General features: G+C 45.8%; 1 protein-coding gene across 1 annotated transcript; it reads left to right on the top strand.

Moving 5' to 3' along the window:
- Positions 1-835: 835 nt before the first annotated feature.
- Positions 836-16,491, top strand: CTTNBP2NL (CTTNBP2 N-terminal like). Its single transcript, XM_009888436.1, has 4 exons — positions 836-944; positions 11,176-11,406; positions 13,733-13,840; positions 14,652-16,491. Exons 1-4 carry the CDS (start codon positions 846-848, stop codon positions 16,131-16,133), a joined length of 1,920 nt encoding a protein of 639 aa, XP_009886738.1. The 5' UTR covers positions 836-845; the 3' UTR covers positions 16,134-16,491.
- The last annotated feature ends 3,191 nt before the right edge of the window (positions 16,492-19,682 follow it).

Consider the following 19,682-nt stretch of genomic DNA (forward strand, 5'->3'; position numbering starts at 1 on the left):
ACTCAGAAAAGTGTATTTGATTCTTGCACAAAGCACAAGACTATATCATCAATGGGTATTTAGTTGACAAGAGTTTAGCCTGTGAAATTATTTCCATTGTTAACAAAATAGTGTAATAAAAAGGCTTATTACCAGGCAGTGTTAAGCGTATCGGTGAAGATGCAGGGGAGAAAAAAGCTTTTTATATGTGCAGTTCAGATGATGGATCTTTGTTCTTATGTGGGCAGTAAAATTATATTTAATAAATGATGGTGATATTGAAACAGTTTGAAAGAATAGTAATTAAATGTGTGTTTTTTGTGGCATTGATTTTTGTAAAGTGGTTTGGGCCTGTTCCATTAGTAATGCGTAATGGCATTCCTAGGAAACGTATCAAAACGTTAACTTGACCGTTAAGTTTGTGTAGGTGGCCCAGTCTGGACCACATTCCTCCCCGCTCTTCAGTCTTGTTTCAGTGATGACTGCAGCTGTGTGAACCAGATGTGTAATTTACAGTAGTATGGCTTTTAAATATCCATGTTTTTCCCTCTCCTATTAACTTTGGCTGCTTCCTGGTGAATATTACACTGTCGTGTTTGCCCGTACGTTCTGCCTACACCATCTGGGTGCGCGTATGTTCATGACCCCTTGGGAAAAGGTGAAAAATGCATTTTCTACAATTGGTCTTGGAAGTTGAAGAGAAAATCTTCACCTTGTGTATTCTCCCCTTTCCCCCCAGGGCAATCTGCAGTCCAAAAAACTGGACGCTGAAGTTAAATGGAGATTGTATGTTGTAACTTAGAATAGTGATTGTCATGTACAAAGAAATACCTGGTAAACTATGTTCCATTTTTCAGGTTTTCAGGATGAATCTGGAAAAACTCAGCAAACCAGAACTACTGACGCTGTTTAGCATTCTTGAGGGTGAATTAGAAGCAAGAGATCTCGTCATAGAAGCCTTAAAGGTATGTTGTAAATACCACGATAACAGACAAAAATATATATATAAATGCTATAGGTTCTGCAAAGCACTTGCACCCAAGGTGAAGTTCAGAGGCAAAGATTTATTACTTGTTCAGAATCCCATCTTAATATCAGCAGTATTAGATAATAAATGCTGTATATCATTCTACGTCTTGGTATTCATTATTGAAAGCTGGCTGCAAGAAGCATTTCCGTGGTGAAATGCAGTGTTATGCATGTGCTTTCATCCTTTCTGATAACAGGACCGAGTGTTTCTGCTATCATGAGAAATGTAAAAGGTGTATCAGACTTCCTTTGTTGGTTTTGTTCTTCGTTAGTAAGGAGGGCTTCTTGAAGCAGAAACTGTCCTCACCGGGAGGGATAGCAGATTAGTCTTTTCGTGACACTAACGTCACGCTAAGACAAAAGCATCTGTGGCTGTGTATTGTACTAAGCCAATCTAAGCTGTCACTGCTGCTGAGAGCAGCAGACCTGTGTGCGCAGCTGCTTATTCTTTCCCTTTGCTGGCGCAAGCGTTAGTGTAACCTTCCAGTGAAAAAAACCACCCCATCTAAAAAGTTAGTTTCAACCCGTGTCAGTGCAGCCGACGTCATGGCTGCGTGAGCAGTTGTGGTGGGACCAGGCAGGGCTGGTGCTGGGGCACGTGGGACCTCTTCTTGCAGGGACATCTCATGCTGCAGGAAAACGGTGCTGATGGGGCGTTAGTGTACGTGGTGTTAGCGTACGCGGTCTTAGCTCTGCGCTTCTGCTTCCCCGGCTCGGGTGGTACGGGCTGTGGCACTCTGGGGCCAGTTTGGTGTGTTAACGTAGAGCCAAGAAAACGTGTAATAGTGCTGCTTTGTGAAGGATGCTGAGGTGACATGCAGCCTCAGTCAGGTGGAAGAAAATAGTGGTATAAATGATGGAAGGGGTGAATTTTTGAAGAAATGAGTTGTGAGGGGGTTGGATATTGAAGGCTTTTTCAAGCTGACCTGTCACTGCTCATAATGTTTAAACCTTCAGCTCTTTTGGAAGAGGAGTGGCAGCTTGCAGGCCTGAGCGCTGCGGGGACTGGGTTTTCCAGCAACAGCTTCTGTAGCTTGAGTCCAGATACAAACACCTTTTGGGGGGCAGAGGGAGATCCTCCTCCAAAACAGTCAGGATGCTTATCTTTTTATTTTGGAGAGATGTTACCCTCTCCAACCTATCAATCAGGCAGAAGGCTCGGCCCCTCTCTTGGAACAGACTTCAAATTTCTTTCAGTTCACTTCAAATCTGTCTTCAAGCTCTGTGTGGTCAGAATGTGTTACCAAAACGAGCATCGCTTTAATATTGCAGTGTGAAGTGCACATAATGGAGCACGGAGAGACCGATGGGAAGGAATGCAGCAGCTCTGTTCCAAAGGCTTTTTAGTGTGTACCTTCCAATAGCAGAAAGCAATTATCTCTTGTTGAAATTTAACCTGCAGTTCCCTCTTGCATGAGGATATTAATATAGTTAGAATACCCTTTGACACAATTTGTCAAGTACGCCTGACTGAGAAGAAATTAAATGAAATTGTAACCTATACTTGATAATTATGTACTATAAAATATCAAGCTGATCAAAGGTTACTGCTTTTCTCCCCTTCCGTAAGGGACACACTGTAGTGTTTCATCTGGAGAATGGGAGGAGAGCTGAAGGTAGTAGGCAAAGACAGTAAAAGCTTCGAATGGGATCCGGCTCTGGCTGCCCGCAGCCCTGCGTCCTGAGCTCCGGCCTCGCGGGAGGATGGAGCTCCCCTCCGGAGCCGGGCTCTACCCGCTGCTGGGGGGTGCCGTGGGCTCCAGCCGCGCTGTGCTGGGCTCCACAGCCCTCCTCTGCCGTCCTGCCGGCAGAAGGCTGCCTTGCCCCATCGATATGTAAAAGGGGGAAAAGAAAAAAGTCATATAACTGCTTCACTTGGTGGCTGGACAGAGCTTCAGAAAACTTCTAGCCCTGTTTTGCCTGTTTATTTGGAATATATAGTTAGAGAAATTCTGGCCTTACTGTGCTTTTCTTTTTGTTTACTGATAGTAACTGTGGTAACAGCTTTACAGTGCTTCACCAGCTGAAATGGTTTTATTGTGTGTGACTGTAGTTAAAGGCAAACCCACCTTGCTAAGCTGTTTACTCACTTTTTGATACGTACAAAAATGCCGCCCTGAAGAAAAAGCCTTCGAAGACCAAATGAAAGGTGGAAACTCTGAGAGCGTTCAGTCTGACCTGCGTCCTCGGGTACCCTGGGTGCTAACGTACCCTGAGAGGCACCGAAATGTCCCGGGCTGGGGGAAGCGTTGGCCGTTCCGTGCCCAGAGGAACCGTGCGAGTGTGGGCTCTCAGCCCTCCCCGTGTTCCCCGGGCGCTCTGCACGGTCTATTCTGCCGCTGCGATCAGATTGCCTGGGAGGCGTGACGGTTTTATATTAAGTGCACGTGTATGTTGGAAAGAGGCAGAGTGGGACCTGAACTTTGTTAGAGGATTGCATGATCTTAAACAATGGCAGTGTTTCTCACCCACAGTTACGTTAGGCACATAGATGTCAGAGGTTTATCTGCCTATTTATTTGCCATAGAGTAAGAAAAATGCATTTCCCCTCATGGGCTAATTTGACTTCTGATTCAGAGTTAAAGGCTTCTGAACTCTCTCTCTTTGAGGCAGATCCTTTGGTACACTATAGGAAAGAACGTGCACTCGCAGAGAAAAAGTCTACCTTAATTTGTAAACTTATAATTTGATTATAGTACAGTCTGCAATAATTGATATTCCTGCACGCTTAGAGAACAGCATTTAGCATCTGGCATTTAGCAGAGAGAATCCATGCGTGCAGATGACAAAGCCTAAAATAGTTTTCTTCTCCCTCATGCTATCAGCCCACTTGTTGGCTGGCACGGGCCCCGTTCCTCACTGGGGCAAAACCGAGCTGCCGAGCCCGGCTCTCCAGAGACGGCTTGCTGAATTTGCTCCTTTGCTTTCCTCCCTCTGCTTCACCTCCCCTCCCCAAATCGTCACCCTCTCTCCCACCCCACGGGGTTCTGCCCGGGCGGCTCTTTGCCCCTGCCCAGAGGCAGCGTCCCTCCTCCGCGCACTGGGAGAGCGGCTTTAACTCCCGAGCTGATTTGTCGGGGGCTCACGTTCGTATTATAACGAGCAGCTTTTAGGTCACCTCTAATCGATGCCTCGACTGTATTATGGCTTGCCCGTGCTGACTTCTCTCCTTCGCTTTTTTTTCCCCGTTGTTTACTTTTTTCTCGTGTATTGTTTTTGATTGAGTAGTGGGTGTTTGTGAGACCGTCCCCTCTCCCTGTGCGTTCGCAGCGGTCCTGACTTTTGACGTCCATTTCAAATTGCAATGTTACTTGGATTCAAACGCAAGATACTAGTATAAAGGATTAAGTGAACAAATATACTGTATTCAAAATATTCTTTTCCAGTGCTTCAGTTTGCTTCCTCTATTTTAAAACCTCTCTGAAAAAAAACTTTTTTTTTTTGGCCTGAAAGTAGCTTCCTGTCCACTGCATAAATCTCAGTGTTCTCTTCAGAACAGACCTTCAGTCTCACTTCTTATTGTGCTCCTTTTCCTGTAGTTGTAATGATATTTAAATCAGGCAAAAAAACGCATACAGAGAGTTGCATAATACTGAGGGCTAGATTCCCTGCCCTTATTGCTGCGTAGAAGGGATTGCGTGTGTGATCCACAGGTTCGTCTTCTAAAATAGCACACCGTGAGTGGAAACAGTTCAGTATTTAAATAGGTCTCTGTCGCGGTGGCAGAGCACTCTCTTCCCTGCTCCCTGTGCCTTAAATGAGAATTTTCCATACATTAGAAATGAAGTTCTGTTTACTTTTGGAAAACAGGAAACAGCTTTCTGGCTCATTCTTTTATGTTAATAAGGCCTTAGGCAATTTACACTGGAATAGAAACTATCTATTTTGTGTTAATGACTGGGAGCTGGTATTCATTGCTCTGCTTCTGAATCCAGTGATTCACTCTATAAAGCAGTATTAATGCATTGCAAAATTGAGTGTTCATTTGTCAGTGGATTTAGAAATTAAGTTTACAGTGCAGTTTCAGAACTTTAGTCTACCTCTTGTTTAAACAAAAAAAGAAGTTCAGTAATACAAAACCTTAGTGCAGATGCTAGTAAATCTTTCACAGATGGGGCAAAACGGCCTTTTGCATCACTTACAAAGCAGCTCAGATCTCGCAGTGCTCCCATGGGCGCTGTCCTGCTGGAATGTGGCCTTTTCTTACAGCCTTTCTTGCAAGTTTGGGGGATCTTTTCTTTATTTCTTGCTCAAAGCAGCACTGTTTGCCAGTACCTTTCGTGGGACCGGTTCTCTGCACCTTCTCGGCACCCCGCTGGGTGGGGAGCGAGGCGCAGTGGTGGGAAGGGCCCCAGCGCGGAGGTTCAGCGGTGTCACCAGGCTCCCTGGTTTCACGGGGACCAAAGCGCAGCTCTGAGCCATCGGCACGCGTGTGCTGGGAGCTGTGCTGGGCCGGGCTCACCCCGGCATTGGCGCGGTCTGTGCTACCCCCAGAAGGTTCCCAGGGACAGAAGTCGCAGTTCGGTGCTGCTTGATGTCTCCTAAGACAATTTCTTGCATTTTTTGGAGCTGATAACAAGTCTTATGTGGGCAAATCCGGGTCGCTCTCGTTTATCTGGTTTGTTCACTTGATCTAATGATGGCAATTAAGACAGATACTGTATTTGAGCAATACAATTTCTGATTTGTGGATCTCTGCGAGGCACTGCTTCAGAGCCGGAGCTGAAGTCGGACTCGGAATCCCACTCCAGCATTTTGACATTTATTTTCGTGCAAAGCGCGTGGTCCCCACCCCCATTTCCCTTCTCCCTGTCAGCGATTCTGTGACCTCAGCTTGTCTTTATTCCCAATATCTGTGTCTGGGGAGAGAAGCTAATAAGGAAGTTCAAGGCAGTAAGAAGCTATTTAAAGATTACACCACTCTCTGCAACATGAAGGAGGAACTTCTGTGGAAATTATTACTGGAGAACTGCACACGCAGTAGCTACAGTTAATTAACAGTGTGTTTGTGTTGTGCCGAGGGTTAAAACCTAAACTCTAAAATTACAGGCAAGAGTAATATTCTACTTTGTGTCCAAAAAAGTACTTGAAACAAGTCTTGGAAATTCCCTGTTTGATGTTCCAGTAAAACAAGTTGTAAAGATTATCGAAGGCAGAGAGAAAACGCTGTCTCATAAACAAGGTTTCAGTAAAAGGAAATCTTTTATTAAAAAAAATTAAACAGATTATGGGAAACATTCGTCCCAAAACAGTCTAGAAATCCCAAGAGGAAACAGCAGCTTTTCCCTGACAAAGCGAAGCCTTTGCTTTGCCTGCCTGCCCGGGAAACGTCTCTTCGGTTGTGTCAGGTGTTGCTTCTGCTCCATAAAATCGGAATTGTCTCTTTTCCGAGAGCCTAGCAGTGGTCCGTTACCCTGACTTGAGCTAAAAGCCAGGCGGGGTAAAGCAGTACCCTCTGCCCATATGCCTAATTCTTCTGATTGTCAGGACCTTTATTTTTAAGAGTAGTTAACATGCGTAGCTGCTTCCTTTTTTGAAGAGCAGCCCAGGCTTAAATGTTATCTTTTTTCCTGTTGGGGGAGGGCAATTTAATAGTCTTCAAAATCACCAAACAGTCCATTTAGTTGCTTTTGGAGTTTGAGTGTTTTGATAGGAAATTCCTAAGTCTGCATATTTGAAACGATACAGGCGGAGGTGCTAAATTAGAGGATCTTCCAACTGCAGAAGATTGCATCTTATTTCAAAGAGCAGTTGATGCTGTTGGAAGTATGTATGTCATCTCTGCTTTTCCAGATTAAATTTTCCATTCCTAAGTTAACAATGCTTTTTGTAACCTTATTTCCTTGTTATTGAAGCTTGATTTCCTGTGGATTTACGTGTTGAATAGGGTGATGCTGGGATCTGAGATCTGAGTTGATTTTTTGGGCTCACTAACAGAATATTTCTCATCCATCATCAACTTGCTTCTGTTTTGAAAGTTGAACGAAATCTGTATTTAAGACTGAATTCCAGTTCAGACAGGACAAAATCAAAGCTGTTGGAGATGTTTTTACATGACCTCCAGCGTTAGTGGAAGTTGTTGGGCTGAAGAGTTGCATCGGTGAGGAGCACAAGCCATGGGAGAAGGCACTCATCTATGTGACAGTTCAGTACCTGCATAAATTAACCTCTGTGGATTATGGCACTGTGACTTAACTTTAGAAGAGCTGTCCCGATGACTTCGGTGACAGTGGGACCCGTAGCACAGAGGTGTCACGGGCAGCAGCCTCAGAATCCCTATTTGCGTTTCCACGTGCATAGAATCATAGAATGGTTTAGGTTAGAAGGGACCTTGAAGATCGTCAAGGGCACAGTGGCCCAAACACCAAAGGCTGGATTTGTTTTGGTAAACTAGATGTGGTTGGTGTAGGATGACCTGTTTAAGACTTTTCCTAGTCTAGACAACTTTAATTAAATGTTTATGCTCTGCTGGCTATTAAAGAAGAGTAGCTGGACTTCAGAAAGCTATTAATGTTACGATAGTCTCATCTGTTTGTCATGCTACTTCAGAAAAATGCTTAATTGCTCAAAGTAGCAAGGAAGAACTTCTTGTTCTTTCCCAGACAGGAAATAAACCACCCCACTAAATCCAGCAGAGTCCAGAGCCCGGTGCTGCGAGGAGCCGGGGAAAACGTGGCTGTTGCAAGAAATCAGAGGTTGGAGGTAGTGGGTGTGACCTTAATCCCGGTTCTTTAAGCTTTTATTGGAAAGAAGTTGCCCAGAAGTGAACTTTTCAAACGTCGCCCCGTTGTCTCGCACGGTTCCAGCACTGGCACCCTCTGAAGGGTTCTCCCGTGCTTCTGCAGAGGGACCGGCACCGCGGTGGGTCGGGTTTAAGGGAAGAGCAGCTCAGCAGTCAAAGCAGTTGAGGCAGCTGGGTGGATGTGCCGATTGGTATTTACAGGCTCTTTAATGCTTGAGTCACTTAGAAATTCCCTACCCACTTGTCCTGAGGTTTGATTGAGCCATTTTTTTTTAGATTCTCCAGAATAACTGAAGATTCCCTGTCCCTCCAAAAAAAAAAAAAAAGCAGCCTGTAGTTTTTCCTGTGATTCATTAAACCAGGGGCAGCTCGTTATCCAGGGCCGCCCTCCCATTTCCAGGGCTGATCTTTTCCTTCCTCTTCTTTTTTTTTTTTGGTGTAAAGTTAGAACAATATCTTAAGCTCTGATCAAAGGTATCCACTCTTCCTGGTGGATAGTGCTGATAAAGAGGGAGGGGTATCTGTGAGTGTGAGCTGTTCCTCTGTATTTGTTTACTGCGAGGGTTAAATTACAATGCCACACCAGTATCATGGGACGGATGTCCCTAATTGGTGTTTGGTCATGGAGGAGATGGGGGAAAAATAGTATTTAGTTTTGGGGGTTTTGTGCCTCTTGTCACGGTAATGCATATGCTTCTCCCTTTGAGAGCAGAGATTGACTTTTATTCTTTTTTGTGCTAATCACGTGGTCGCATCTTAGAATATGGGCAGGACCAGCAAATCTCATCAGCTGTTTGAGTAAAGCAAAGCTTTATTGTTTATCTGTCGGTCCTCTGGCCTATAAAGCTCAGTCGTAGCAGTTTGCTTTTCCGTGTCGGTGCGTCTGTCCCCGCTGCTGCGCGGGGCGGTGTCGGGGCGGCGCTGCTGCTCGTGCGTGCTGGAGGGAAGCGTTCGCGGTTCCCATACAGTTTACTGGCACATCAGGAAACAGCCATGCCAATAAATACTGGCTTCCAAGTTGTCTTTCCGTTTTAGTCACACTCAGTCTGTCCTATCTAAAAGATGTCCTGTCTAAAAGCTGGCGGTTCCCGGTGGCCGGAGGGTCCTGCGGTGCGGCCGGCCCCGCGGCGGCTCTGTGCAGCGCCCATCGCTCGTTCTCCACCCCGCGACAGCCGAATGCCATTTCACAGCGTCAGCAGAGCCTGGGCTTGTGCTGAGTGCCCCTCGCCACCTCTGCAAAGCCACCCCGTTCGTTTTGGAATGGCTTACCCTCTGCTGGCGCCGCTCAGGGTGCGCGGGTGCGTAGAGCGAGCCGCAGCGCGCCTGCGAACGCGCAGGACGCCTTTGGTTGGGGCAGTCCCTCCAGACTGCCTGTCCTCTGTCCAGAAAAGTGCAGCTGGTATCATAACTTTCCTCCGCAGGTCCCGCAGTGCTGTGCTAGTTGTACGTGCTAAAGTGGGATTTAAATTAAACCGCTTAGAAGGTGATAGTGCGCTTTAGTTAAAGGTCCCGGGGCTCTCGCCTTTTGGAGAACGGTGGTGGGAGTAACCGGGGCAGGGCAAAGCCCACATCTTTCCCTGTGGTCTTACCAAGAACATGCTCTAGAAAAGTTAAGGTGTGAATTATCTCATGAGAACTGGTTACCATGACTAAAATGAATCAAGAAGAATCAAGTTTAAACCTCAGATTTGGAAGGTATTCTTTCTTGGCAGAGCGTGTCAGCTCTGCCGTGCCCGGGACTGTGCTGTCAGTGACACGCGCTGGAATGAAACACCCTCACAGGTTTTTCACAAACGCGTAGCATTTAGCCCATAACCATTTCAGCTGAAATCAATAATTAAATTTCTTGGAGCCAAGACAGGTCAGCTCTGAGGGCCCTTCTGCATCTAGATCTGGTTTCTCCCTTACATCTTTTGTTGTGTGGATATCTGTTCTCATGTGGTTTCTTATCATGGTGGTAAACATGTAGATAATAATTTAGTATCAGTGTGTTTATTAAATTTGGTTTTGTTTTTTAGAACTTCACAGTAGTCATTCAGTAGGATACAGCTATCAGTGTCCCAGCAAACACATTTCCAGCTGGAATGGCTGATTCTAAACATTGTAAATATAAAGGCTAGTACATGTGAGTTGCCTTAATTCGTACATGTATGGCACCAAAAGAAAGTTTATCATTCCGGTCTTGCTTCTTGAGAAACTAAACTTTGTTTAGTCTGGATGAGAACATTAAGGATTTTATTAACAATTTACGGGTTTATAAGCTATTGCAAGAATACAACTCTTAATTGCTCAACATGAAATTCTTTGATGGTGACATAGTCGAGAAAACCACACAACTACTTTTCCACCGATACAACAGTAAATGATTAAATCTTTAATCGAGCAAGAATTGATACTTACCGTCTCTCCTTTCGCACAGGTGTGGAATGTAAGTCATGGACATAGGTCGCAGGTAGCTGTGCTATGGGGGCGTCAGCAGCCTGGCTGTGCTGGGGCGATGCTGTGTTTTTAAGCGAGACTTCCCTCGGTTGGGTAGTTTGGTTGGGGCCACTTGGTTAAAAGACTTTGTTCAACTTGGGGGGGGCAGTGGGAAGTTAACGGAGCAGATGCTTCGTATAAGCCACACACACACACTTTTCAGACTGCCTGTGAACAGTGTGTGTTTGCTTGTGTTCCAGCTGTGGAAATACAAGTGGGTTTTGCAAATTTTTTCAAGACTGGAGTATCTTATCTGGAGAGCAGGTGACTCCTGGGGGCGGCTGTGAAGCAGAGGGACATCAGCTGTGTGGGGCTGATCAGCCGACGAGACCCGGGCTCGCCTGCGCACGTTTGATCCCTCTAGATTTTATTGTCCTTATTAGTGGGGTACCATCTACTTTTGCCCATTTTAAATGTATTAATGAGCGTTTTTATTAGCTTGGAGCCTAGCTGAAACTTTAAATGTTAACAGTTTAAAAATCCGTTGCGATGATAGAAGGATTATTGTCCTCACTATACACTTAACTTTTCACAGTTTCAACTTGATCAGAGTCTGCCGTTAGAGGAATAGTATGTGCACCTAGTATGTGAAAAACATGGTGTTTGTCCCCTTGTTATTGGCCTGATCAGAAATGGCAAAGCCCAGGTGGGCTTTGGAGGTCTCGCGGGTGGCACAGACTGCCCCGCTCTCCAGCGGGTACATCGCTTGACTGGTTTGTCGTATGAATTACTGTCTCTCTCGTCTGTTAACGGAGGACCTTTAACATGACACACTTGCGTGTTTTCCTGTCTGAATACTCCCATTCTTACAGCAGATAACAGGATGTGAATCAGACTGTGTTAAGTGAAAAAGTGGGGAAGATTAATATTAACTACAAATTACTTTCTTCTTTAGCAAGTTTTCGATTTTAAGTATATCAAAATGCAAATTTGTTTCTGTGTTGCAGGCCCAGCATAGAGACACGTTCATTGAGGAACGCTATGGGAAGTACAACATCAGTGACCCATTAATGGCTTTGCAGAGAGATTTTGAGACACTGAAAGAGGGAAATCACGGTGAAAAGCAACCAGTATGCTCCAATCCCTTATCTATTTTGAAAGTGGTGATGAAACATTGCAAGAACATGCAAGAAAGAATGTTATCCCAACTAGCTGCTGCGGAAAGCAGACACAGAAAGGTGGGTTTTGCTTCAAGTATGTGCAGAAGTTAACAGTTGCATTTTGATAGTACATTAACTTCAGCAAAAACACTTAAATGCCTGGAGTTTTGGTAACTGAAAGGACTTGCACCTTTGTTTAAACTTCTCGCTCACTATGATGCAGCTGGTAAGTTTATTAATTGTAATTCCAAAATTTGAAATATATGCAAGATGTTTTTGTTAGGACACACAAAAAAAGGAACTAGCTTATTCACAGCTGGAAGGATAGTGCTTGCCAAAATGTAAGAAAGGATTTCTGTAAGACTGAATTCTCAGCAGACATATCGCTGTCCTGCTTGTGACGTGTTCTCAGTGATTATCGCAGAGCTGGTACCAGTACTTATGGGAGCGCTCCTCCGTGTGCTTTCCTAAGAAGGTAGGGTGTGACCAAAACTATTTCTCATGCTATTTGGCCTCTTTAATAAAGCACCTATTATTCTTCATATACAGCTTCGATGTGTATCGACACCAGTGAAGTGCTTGGTCCACGTGTCAGACTGTACTTCCACAGAGGTTTGCTCCCCTGGCTTACCGTGGTTTAGGGGAGCGTAAAGCTGCACATAAGTCTGGAAGCAAGAGTCCGCTGAACTCTGCTTTTTGGAGTCTTGCTACAACATATTTTCTTTATGTATCTAGTTAGCTTTTGAAAAAAAATGTTTACATGTTTGTTTTGTCCTGCAGTAAATTTAAACCAGTCAAAATGATTGAAGTATTTGTCCCTGCTGTGTAGTTGGGGCAGAGAATAATTGCTCAAGAGTACATCACTGGAGTCCCCGACTGGGAGGAGCTCTCTGGAGCATCCCTGCAGTCGCTGCCATTGCAGCACTGTATCTTAACCTCTTCCACGTACTTCTTTCCATATTAGAAAATAGCTGGGATTTTTGCTTTAGCTTGTGTCAGTGGCAGACTGTGAGGTGATGCCCTACACTGGTGTCTAAGAAGTATCTCTTACAAGGTCAGATCTAGGTGTGCTTTTGGCTAGTGCCCGTGCTGGAGCCAGTACCATCCTGTATTTTCTTCAGGTATGTCACTCTTGCTTTGGTTGAAACTTACTAAATCCCGTACAAAGATCTCAACTACAAGAGTTGCATTCTGTTTCCAATCAAAAGGTTCAAAGTTGAACCTCTGTTTCATTGCTCATCAGCACGTGGATTCACGTTTATTTTCCCATAATCTGTTTTGGTGGGGATAAGGTAGAGCAAGTTCCTTTCAGTCTGTGAATAATCTGAAGCGTTTCTGTTGCAGAAACCTTGGTATGACATAAGCAACCAGCCAGCGTGACTTTACATCGCTGACGCTGCTCAGGGTGGGCAGCTGGAGGTTGTCTTCAGCTTTCGGTTTGCCCTCTAAGTCACTGGAAGTAACAGCAAGGCTGTGCTTCGCTTTTCAGCCAAGTATCTAGCTAAGTCACACTATGACAATTGGATGTTTTTTGCCCTTTTTCTATCCTTCCTGTCTCCTCCTGTGAAAAGGTTCCTTGTGTACTTAAAGATATTTAAGCATTTTTTGGAAGCTTAAAATTCAGGAAGACTGAGGAGCTGCAAAATTCATGGTGAGCATGTGTTGGGAGAGCCTAGAGTTTTGGTGGTGAGATACAGCGGACTCTCTTGGGAAGTTTGTGTTCTGGCTTTTTTGTTGAGTTAATAGAATTTCAATTATTCATATAATTCAGCGTTAAAGCTGAAGGAGCTCCTTAACTGGGTCCTTATGGCAAGCAGTTTCATTTCAAGAGCTCATCTTGTTCTTAAGTGGAAGAACAAATTCATGTTCTCTAAAATAAACTTTGCACCGCAGTCCTCAAATCTCCTGTAAGAAACTGGGGGAGAAGGCTGTGTGCGAATTACCGCTGAGAGCATAGCGAGGATCGTCGTGTGGTTGTTAGTGCCCCGTGTCTCCTGGATGCACGGTCTCTGGGGCAGAGCCTCTGCTCCCGCTGGGGTTTATAATAATGGTCCTGCCAGGAAATTCTGATGAGGGCACCGTCCACCCAAGGATGGGTAACGTGAACGTCCCAAGGCTGTTCCGCAGTCTGGAGGAAAAGCATGCAATTTAGTTGTTTAATAATAAACCGAAGATACATCCAACGTGTGGTTTTCCTAACTTTTCACAGACTGACTCAACTATACCGTATAATAACGTAGTATTGTAACTTGTCCAGAAGCTGCTTTTATGTGATATTTTGAGTCGAATTTGGATGTCTGAGTGGTTGCTCTCCTGCGTCTCTTGGCTTTGGACCGTGTGCGAAGGCGCTGAGCTCTCCCCGCTGTGTGCCTGGGCACTGGAGGGACGGATGTTTGTTTGGCAGGTGATACTGGACCTGGAGGAGGAGAGGCAGCGGCACGCCCAGGACACGGCGGAGGGGGATGATGTTACCTATATGCTGGAGAAGGAGCGGGAGCGGCTCACCCAGCAGGTATGCTTTGCTAACTGGTAATTACCCAACCCACGGAAACCCCGGGCTCCTGGGTGGTGAACTCGGTAGTGATGGCTAATTGCACCTTCCTGTTGAAAGAGGAGTAAGGGACCTCCCTCCTCGGTAAGGCGCTCCTAGCTTTTATCATTTCAGTATGAAAAACAACCTTAATTTTTGGGAGTGTTTTGGTTGCTGAGCAGTGCTAAAAGCTATTACTGGGCAATCAAGTGCTTTGAAATCTTACTTCAGCCTGAAATCTGAGTAGTTCTCAAGAACTGGGCTGCACTTACAAATGATAGGGCTCTCTAGTGCTCAAAATTCAGAATAAGTCATGAAAGATCTCCGGGGGAGGTTATTCAGAGCTGATAATAAATATTTAAGCTACTGCCTTCTGTTATTCAAGCGCTGTAGACTTTATTAAACATACATAACACATCAGCATTTTAAAGTCTAAATGCCTTTAAAAGGCAAACCGACAAAGTAGTAAATGAGGTGGAAGGAAGCTCTGCTCCAGACCGCCTGTTCCGTCGGTGCGTGGCAGACTGGGTGTATAGCTCGGTAAAGGTCAACTGAATTTCATACATGATATAACTACTAGTAAGTAATAATTCTTAATACATGCGGCCTGAGTCATACAAGGCTGCCTTGCAGGTACGTGGGGCGAGAACCTCTTTCTTAGCCATTGCCATCTTTTACTGGGGAGTTTCTCCAAGATAGATAGTAACCCGCTCCCTTTGGGGGCATTATGCTTCATTTACTTTCAGGAGGTTTTGCGGTGCCCTTAGAGTCTTTTTTTGTCCTTATCTTCCAGCTGGAGTTTGAAAAATCCCAAGTGAAAAAGTTTGAAAAAGAACAGAAGAAGCTGTCAAGCCAGTTGGAGGAGGAAAGGGCACGCCACAAGCAACTGTCTTCCATGCTTGTAGTGGAGTGCAAGAAGGCCACTGCCAAAGCAGCTGAAGAGGGGCAGAAGACAGCGGAATTGAGCTTGAAATTGGAAAAAGAGAAGAGTAAGGTGAGTAAACTGGAAGAGGAGCTGGCATCCAAGAGGAAGCGGGGTTTACAGATGGAAGCACAAGTAGAAAAGCAGCTCTCAGAGTTTGACATTGAAAGAGAACAGCTGAAAGCCAAGCTGAACAGAGAAGAAAACCGTACAAAAGCACTCAAAGAAGAGGTGGAATGTCTGAAGAAAGCCCTGAAAGAGCTGGAGGCTTCTTGCCAGGAGCACGGTGCTGCCGAGCCTTTGCAGCCAGCCCCCTCGGTGATGTCCAGAGGTGTTGCAACTGACAGTGCCACGGTGAAGTCTGTGTCTTGCCAGACAGAGTGTCTGCAGGCAGACCGAGCAAATCCTGCCAGCACAAGCAAAGCTGTACATCCCGTGTTTCCCAGCCCCGCTACACCCACTCCCTCCTATGCAAAATCCAACGGTCATTGTGACACAGACATGCAGATGGGCAGTGAGCTACTGCAGACAAACGCAGCAGAGAGCCACGTTCAAAAGGAGAAATCTGCTGGTGCAGCCTCAGAAAACGCGGTTGAGAATGGAAGTTCTCCTGTGAGAACAGAGTCACCAGTGCATCTGATGTCCCAGGTCCCTTCTGGTGGGGTCTCCCTGTCTCCCAGCGGCACGGCTGCCTCCTCTCTAACACCTTCCCCCTGCTCCTCGCCAGTTCTGACTAAACGCCTCGTGGGAGCTTCAGCCAGCAGCCCTGGTTACCAGTCATCCTACCAGGTGGGGATCAATCAACGGTTCCATGCAGCTCGGCACAAGTTTCAGTCTCAAGCTGAACAGGACCACCAGTCAAGTGGTCTGCAGAGCCCGCCGTCGCGGGATTTGTCTCCTACTCTAGCAGATAACTCTGCCGCCAAGCAGTTGGCCCGCAATACAGTCACTCAGGTCCTTTCCAGATTTACCAGCCAGCAGGGACCTATTAAACCTGTCTCCCCTAACAGCTCACCCTTTGGCACGGACTATCGAAATCTGGCAAATGCTGTGAGCCCCAAAAACGAATCCGGTCACTCCCCAAGCCCTGGCAAGGTTTCCAGCCCGCTAAGCCCGTTGTCTCCTGGAATTAAGTCACCAACCATTCCAAGAGCAGAAAGAGGGAACCCTCCACCCATTCCTCCAAAGAAACCCGGCCTCGCTCAGTCACCTGCTGCTCCTGCTCCGCTAACCAAAGCCTCCTCCCAGGCGTCCTCTCTGGGTGCCCCCACGGACGTGGCAGGTAGCTGCTCTAACAACACTGTAGTGTCGAATGGCAAAGACATTGAGATACTCCTGCCAACCAGCAGCTAGTCTCCAGAAAATGTGAATGTGACATTCCATGGCTTAGCATCCTAGAGCTAAGACACTTTTTCCACTCCATGTTATTTATTTCCATAGTAGCAGATTCTGTCTGTATAAAGCATTTAGTATATTTTTTTCTTTTTTAATAGGTAGGAAAATATTTTTGTTTATGAAGAAACCTTAACTACAGCTATACAGTAGCCTCAAAATGTCTCATGACAACAGTCAAATCATTAGAGATAACGAGAACCGTGATGGGACCTATCAGACTCTAATGGGACTGAAATGCTACTTTTAAATTATGCAGAAATAACTTTTGCAGACTTTTTACTCCAGATGAACATTTTCTAAAAAGTGCCTGAACTAAGCCTGCAATATGAATGTGATTCTCTGAAAAAGGTGAGGAGGGGGACCATCTAGCTGCAGAAACAAATTCTTCTGTGAGTCATGAATGTTGAAACCAACACTGTTTTTCTTTTTAATTCTTTCCATTTGCTAAAATAAGTTAGCAGATGTGCTACAAATTCTGTGGGGTGACCACCAGACCGACACAGCCAGCCACACTTTGTCCTGTAGGACATAGCTCCTAGCTGCTTGAGGAGGCACACAGAGGTTTCTTGGGGTAAGATGTGGCCGTGATACAGTCCACGTTACACTTCTCTCAGTATTCAATGTGTGTGGTTCTTTTTGCTTTCCTGTAACACGTTCTGCAGAGATGCCCGTGTGCTTTAAATGGCTGAACTTTCTGGTGTGTCACCTCGAATTTTCAAGCTCTTCAAGCATTCTACTGTTGTGTGTAGAACTTCTGAGAAAAGGATCTTGCTATTACTTGACAAAGATCTCACTATTACTTGAAAAAAAATCACTAGTCCATACCGTACAGGTGTTTTGCAACAGTAACATGGGATCTTCTACTATAAACAAGAGCAATAATTTTGTTCCTCATCTGTATCAGTTGTGTCCAGCTGACCTGGACTTTACTCACTGGTTAGCTATGGGATCGTGCTGGCTTTCCCTGGCTGCAAACATGGAACCAAATCATTACTGTCACGTGTCATTGAATATTATATATGTGTGAGCAGTTTCACACACATACATATTAAATACACAATGTATTAGGGAATTCTTTATCTATCCTTGATGTTCTGCCTAATACGAAGAAAATGAGGGAAGTCATTGAGATTTAAAAAATCGCTTGGAGCGAGGAATCGCCTAAGTTGGAGGCAGATCGTGTGTGTGAAAAACGATTTGGGCCCAAGGGGGGAGAAGCCACTGATTCCTGCGCAGAAACTCTTGCTGCAGCCATGCTGCCTGTGCTGCCCGGCGGTCGGCCCTCGTGAACGGGTGGTTTTCTGAGTCACTGCGGTGAGAAATACAAGACAAACACACCACGGATCAGGGGCAGAGGCTGAGAGCGTAACCCTGAGTTAATTATCTCAGCTGTATGTGAACTGATCCTAAATTTAGAAGCTGGACTTGCCGCGCAGTGTCAGTCCATGTTCAGCGTTTCCCTCTGCAGCAGCGTCACGTTCACACAGAGCACAGCTTCCCACTGCCGGAGACGCTTTCTCCTTTGTCATTTTTCAATATTTAATTAGACAAAGTACATCCACCTTTATTGTAGGGAAGCTCCCTGCGGCAGCTGGGCGGACGCACTACTGTACACCGCCTGATGGGTTCCTTCTGGCTTTGAGTCTCCTTTTGTAGGACACCGGAGCTCTTGTGCTGCTGCGAGGTGGCTGTTGTCTGACGTGACCCTGCAGTCCTCTCCCGCGCGGCCGTGGCAGGTATCTAGACTACAACACAAGTCTTTTACAGACCCTTTAGTAGCCTTTTAAATTGTGGGTTTCTGCGCTGCCGTTCCACGTCCAGCGGAACGGGCTGTGTGCTGACGGTCGGGAGACGGGCGCAGCCCAGAGATCACTGGGCAGCGGCTCTTTGGGAAGCACATTTATTACTTTTTTAACTTTTGAGTATCCACAGCAGATTTTCCTCGTGATGAGAGTAATTGTGAAAACTGATGGGCAGATGGATTTTGGCCCATGTATCGCTTCGGGTTCAAAAGTGAGGCTTTTGTATACACTGCTTTAACGTGTTTCTTTGCTTTTACATTAACCTAAATGGTATTACCCCCTTTCTTTATCGATAGCTCTATAGAGAGATGTACTATGATGGAGTCTATTAGGAAATGCACTGAGTACTGTTTCTTCTAAAATATAATATGGGAAGGGGTATGCAAAAGAATGTATTTTTGCTAGTAGCCTATCTTCTGAGAGAAACTAAGCACAAGATATTAAAATGGATCCAACTAATTCAGTAAGACATTTAGAGTTAGTATTTAACTGTTGATGTAGATTCTGTGTGGAAGCAACTAAATATTTCTTCGATAACTCACACCTATAAGCAGACATTGTTGCAGAGTTTGTCACTGGCTAATGGAGTATAATGAAGTGCAAAACATATACACTAGTATTAATTCATTAACACTTGTAAATTTGTAAAGCCAAATGTACCAAGCTGAAGTCTTTAATCATTTTTATAGCTGATGGCATTAAACATGTTAAACATTCATATTATCAATAAAGGATTTTATTTTTAAGATGTGCAAATCGCTTAAGAAGATGTTTGGAGTTGGGACGGTGCGTGTGGACCGGGGCTGCCTCGCAGGAGACAGCGCGGGCAGTGGTAGCCGGGCGTCTGTACTCCCGGGGAAACCGAAGCTTTAAATGGCAGAAGAAAGCAGCTTCCCTGGGCGTGCGACGGGGGGTGAGGAACCGTGGCCGGCCGCAGCCCAGGCTGCGCTGCTCGCCCGTCTCCCTCCGTCCAGCGCTGTCGCGTGGGAGCCGTGGCAGCAGCGTGCTTCAGGTGACACGGCACAGTGAGCTCCGGACAACTGCGGCTTTTAGGCATTTTAAATTAAAGACACTCCTCCTAGAGTTCCAAGAGTAATGAAATAGTACGTTTCCTCCCTGGAGAGTTGGGGGCTGCCCCAGGTGTCCCCCAGCCCAACCGCGGGGAAGAGTCCGCAGCTGTTTGTCTCCCTAATGTACACCTCAATAGTGACCTGATTTTCTTATCTTTGCATCAGTGCGGTTGAACAGGTTTTGCAACAACCTGGGAAGACGCTCTTTGTTCATCTCTTCAGGCTTGATGACGTTTTGAAGGAGTTTTGGAGGAGTGCCGGGCGAGTGATGGTACTGGCTTCAGCACAGCGAGAATCACACAATGGTTTGGTTGAAGGGGCCTTTAAAGCCCCACCAGTGACACCTCCCACAGGACCGGGGTGCTCCGAGCCCCGTCCAACCTGGCCTTGAACACCTCCAGGGATGGGGCAGCCACAGCTTCTCGGGGCACCCTGCGCCAGGGGCTCACAGTAAAGAATTTCTTCCTTATGTCTAATCTGAATCTCCCCTCTTTCGGTGTAAAACCGTTCCCCCTCATCCCATGGGTCCCCTCCCTGGTCCAGAGTCCCTCCCCAGCTCTCCTGTACCCCTTTAGGCACTGGAAGGGGCTCTGAGCTCTCCCCTTTTTGGCCTTCTCTTCTCCAGGCTGAACCCC

The sequence above is a fragment of the Charadrius vociferus genome, unplaced genomic scaffold (assembly GCF_000708025.1).
Source record: "Charadrius vociferus isolate BGI_N301 unplaced genomic scaffold, ASM70802v2 scaffold1077, whole genome shotgun sequence".
NCBI lineage: Eukaryota > Metazoa > Chordata > Aves > Charadriiformes > Charadriidae > Charadrius > Charadrius vociferus.

What these genes read in the sequence shown, in the direction of transcription:
- CTTNBP2NL (XM_009888436.1), top strand. Translation starts at nt 846, where the DNA reads ATGAATCTGGAAAAACTCAGCAAACCAGAACTACTGACGCTGTTTAGC. An exon ending in TCGTCATAGAAGCCTTAAAG is followed by an intron (nt 945 to 11,175) that starts GTATGTTGTAAA and finishes TCTGTGTTGCAG; the next exon opens with GCCCAGCATAGAGACACGTT. An exon ending in GGGAGCGGCTCACCCAGCAG is followed by an intron (nt 13,841 to 14,651) that starts GTATGCTTTGCT and finishes CTTATCTTCCAG; the next exon opens with CTGGAGTTTGAAAAATCCCA.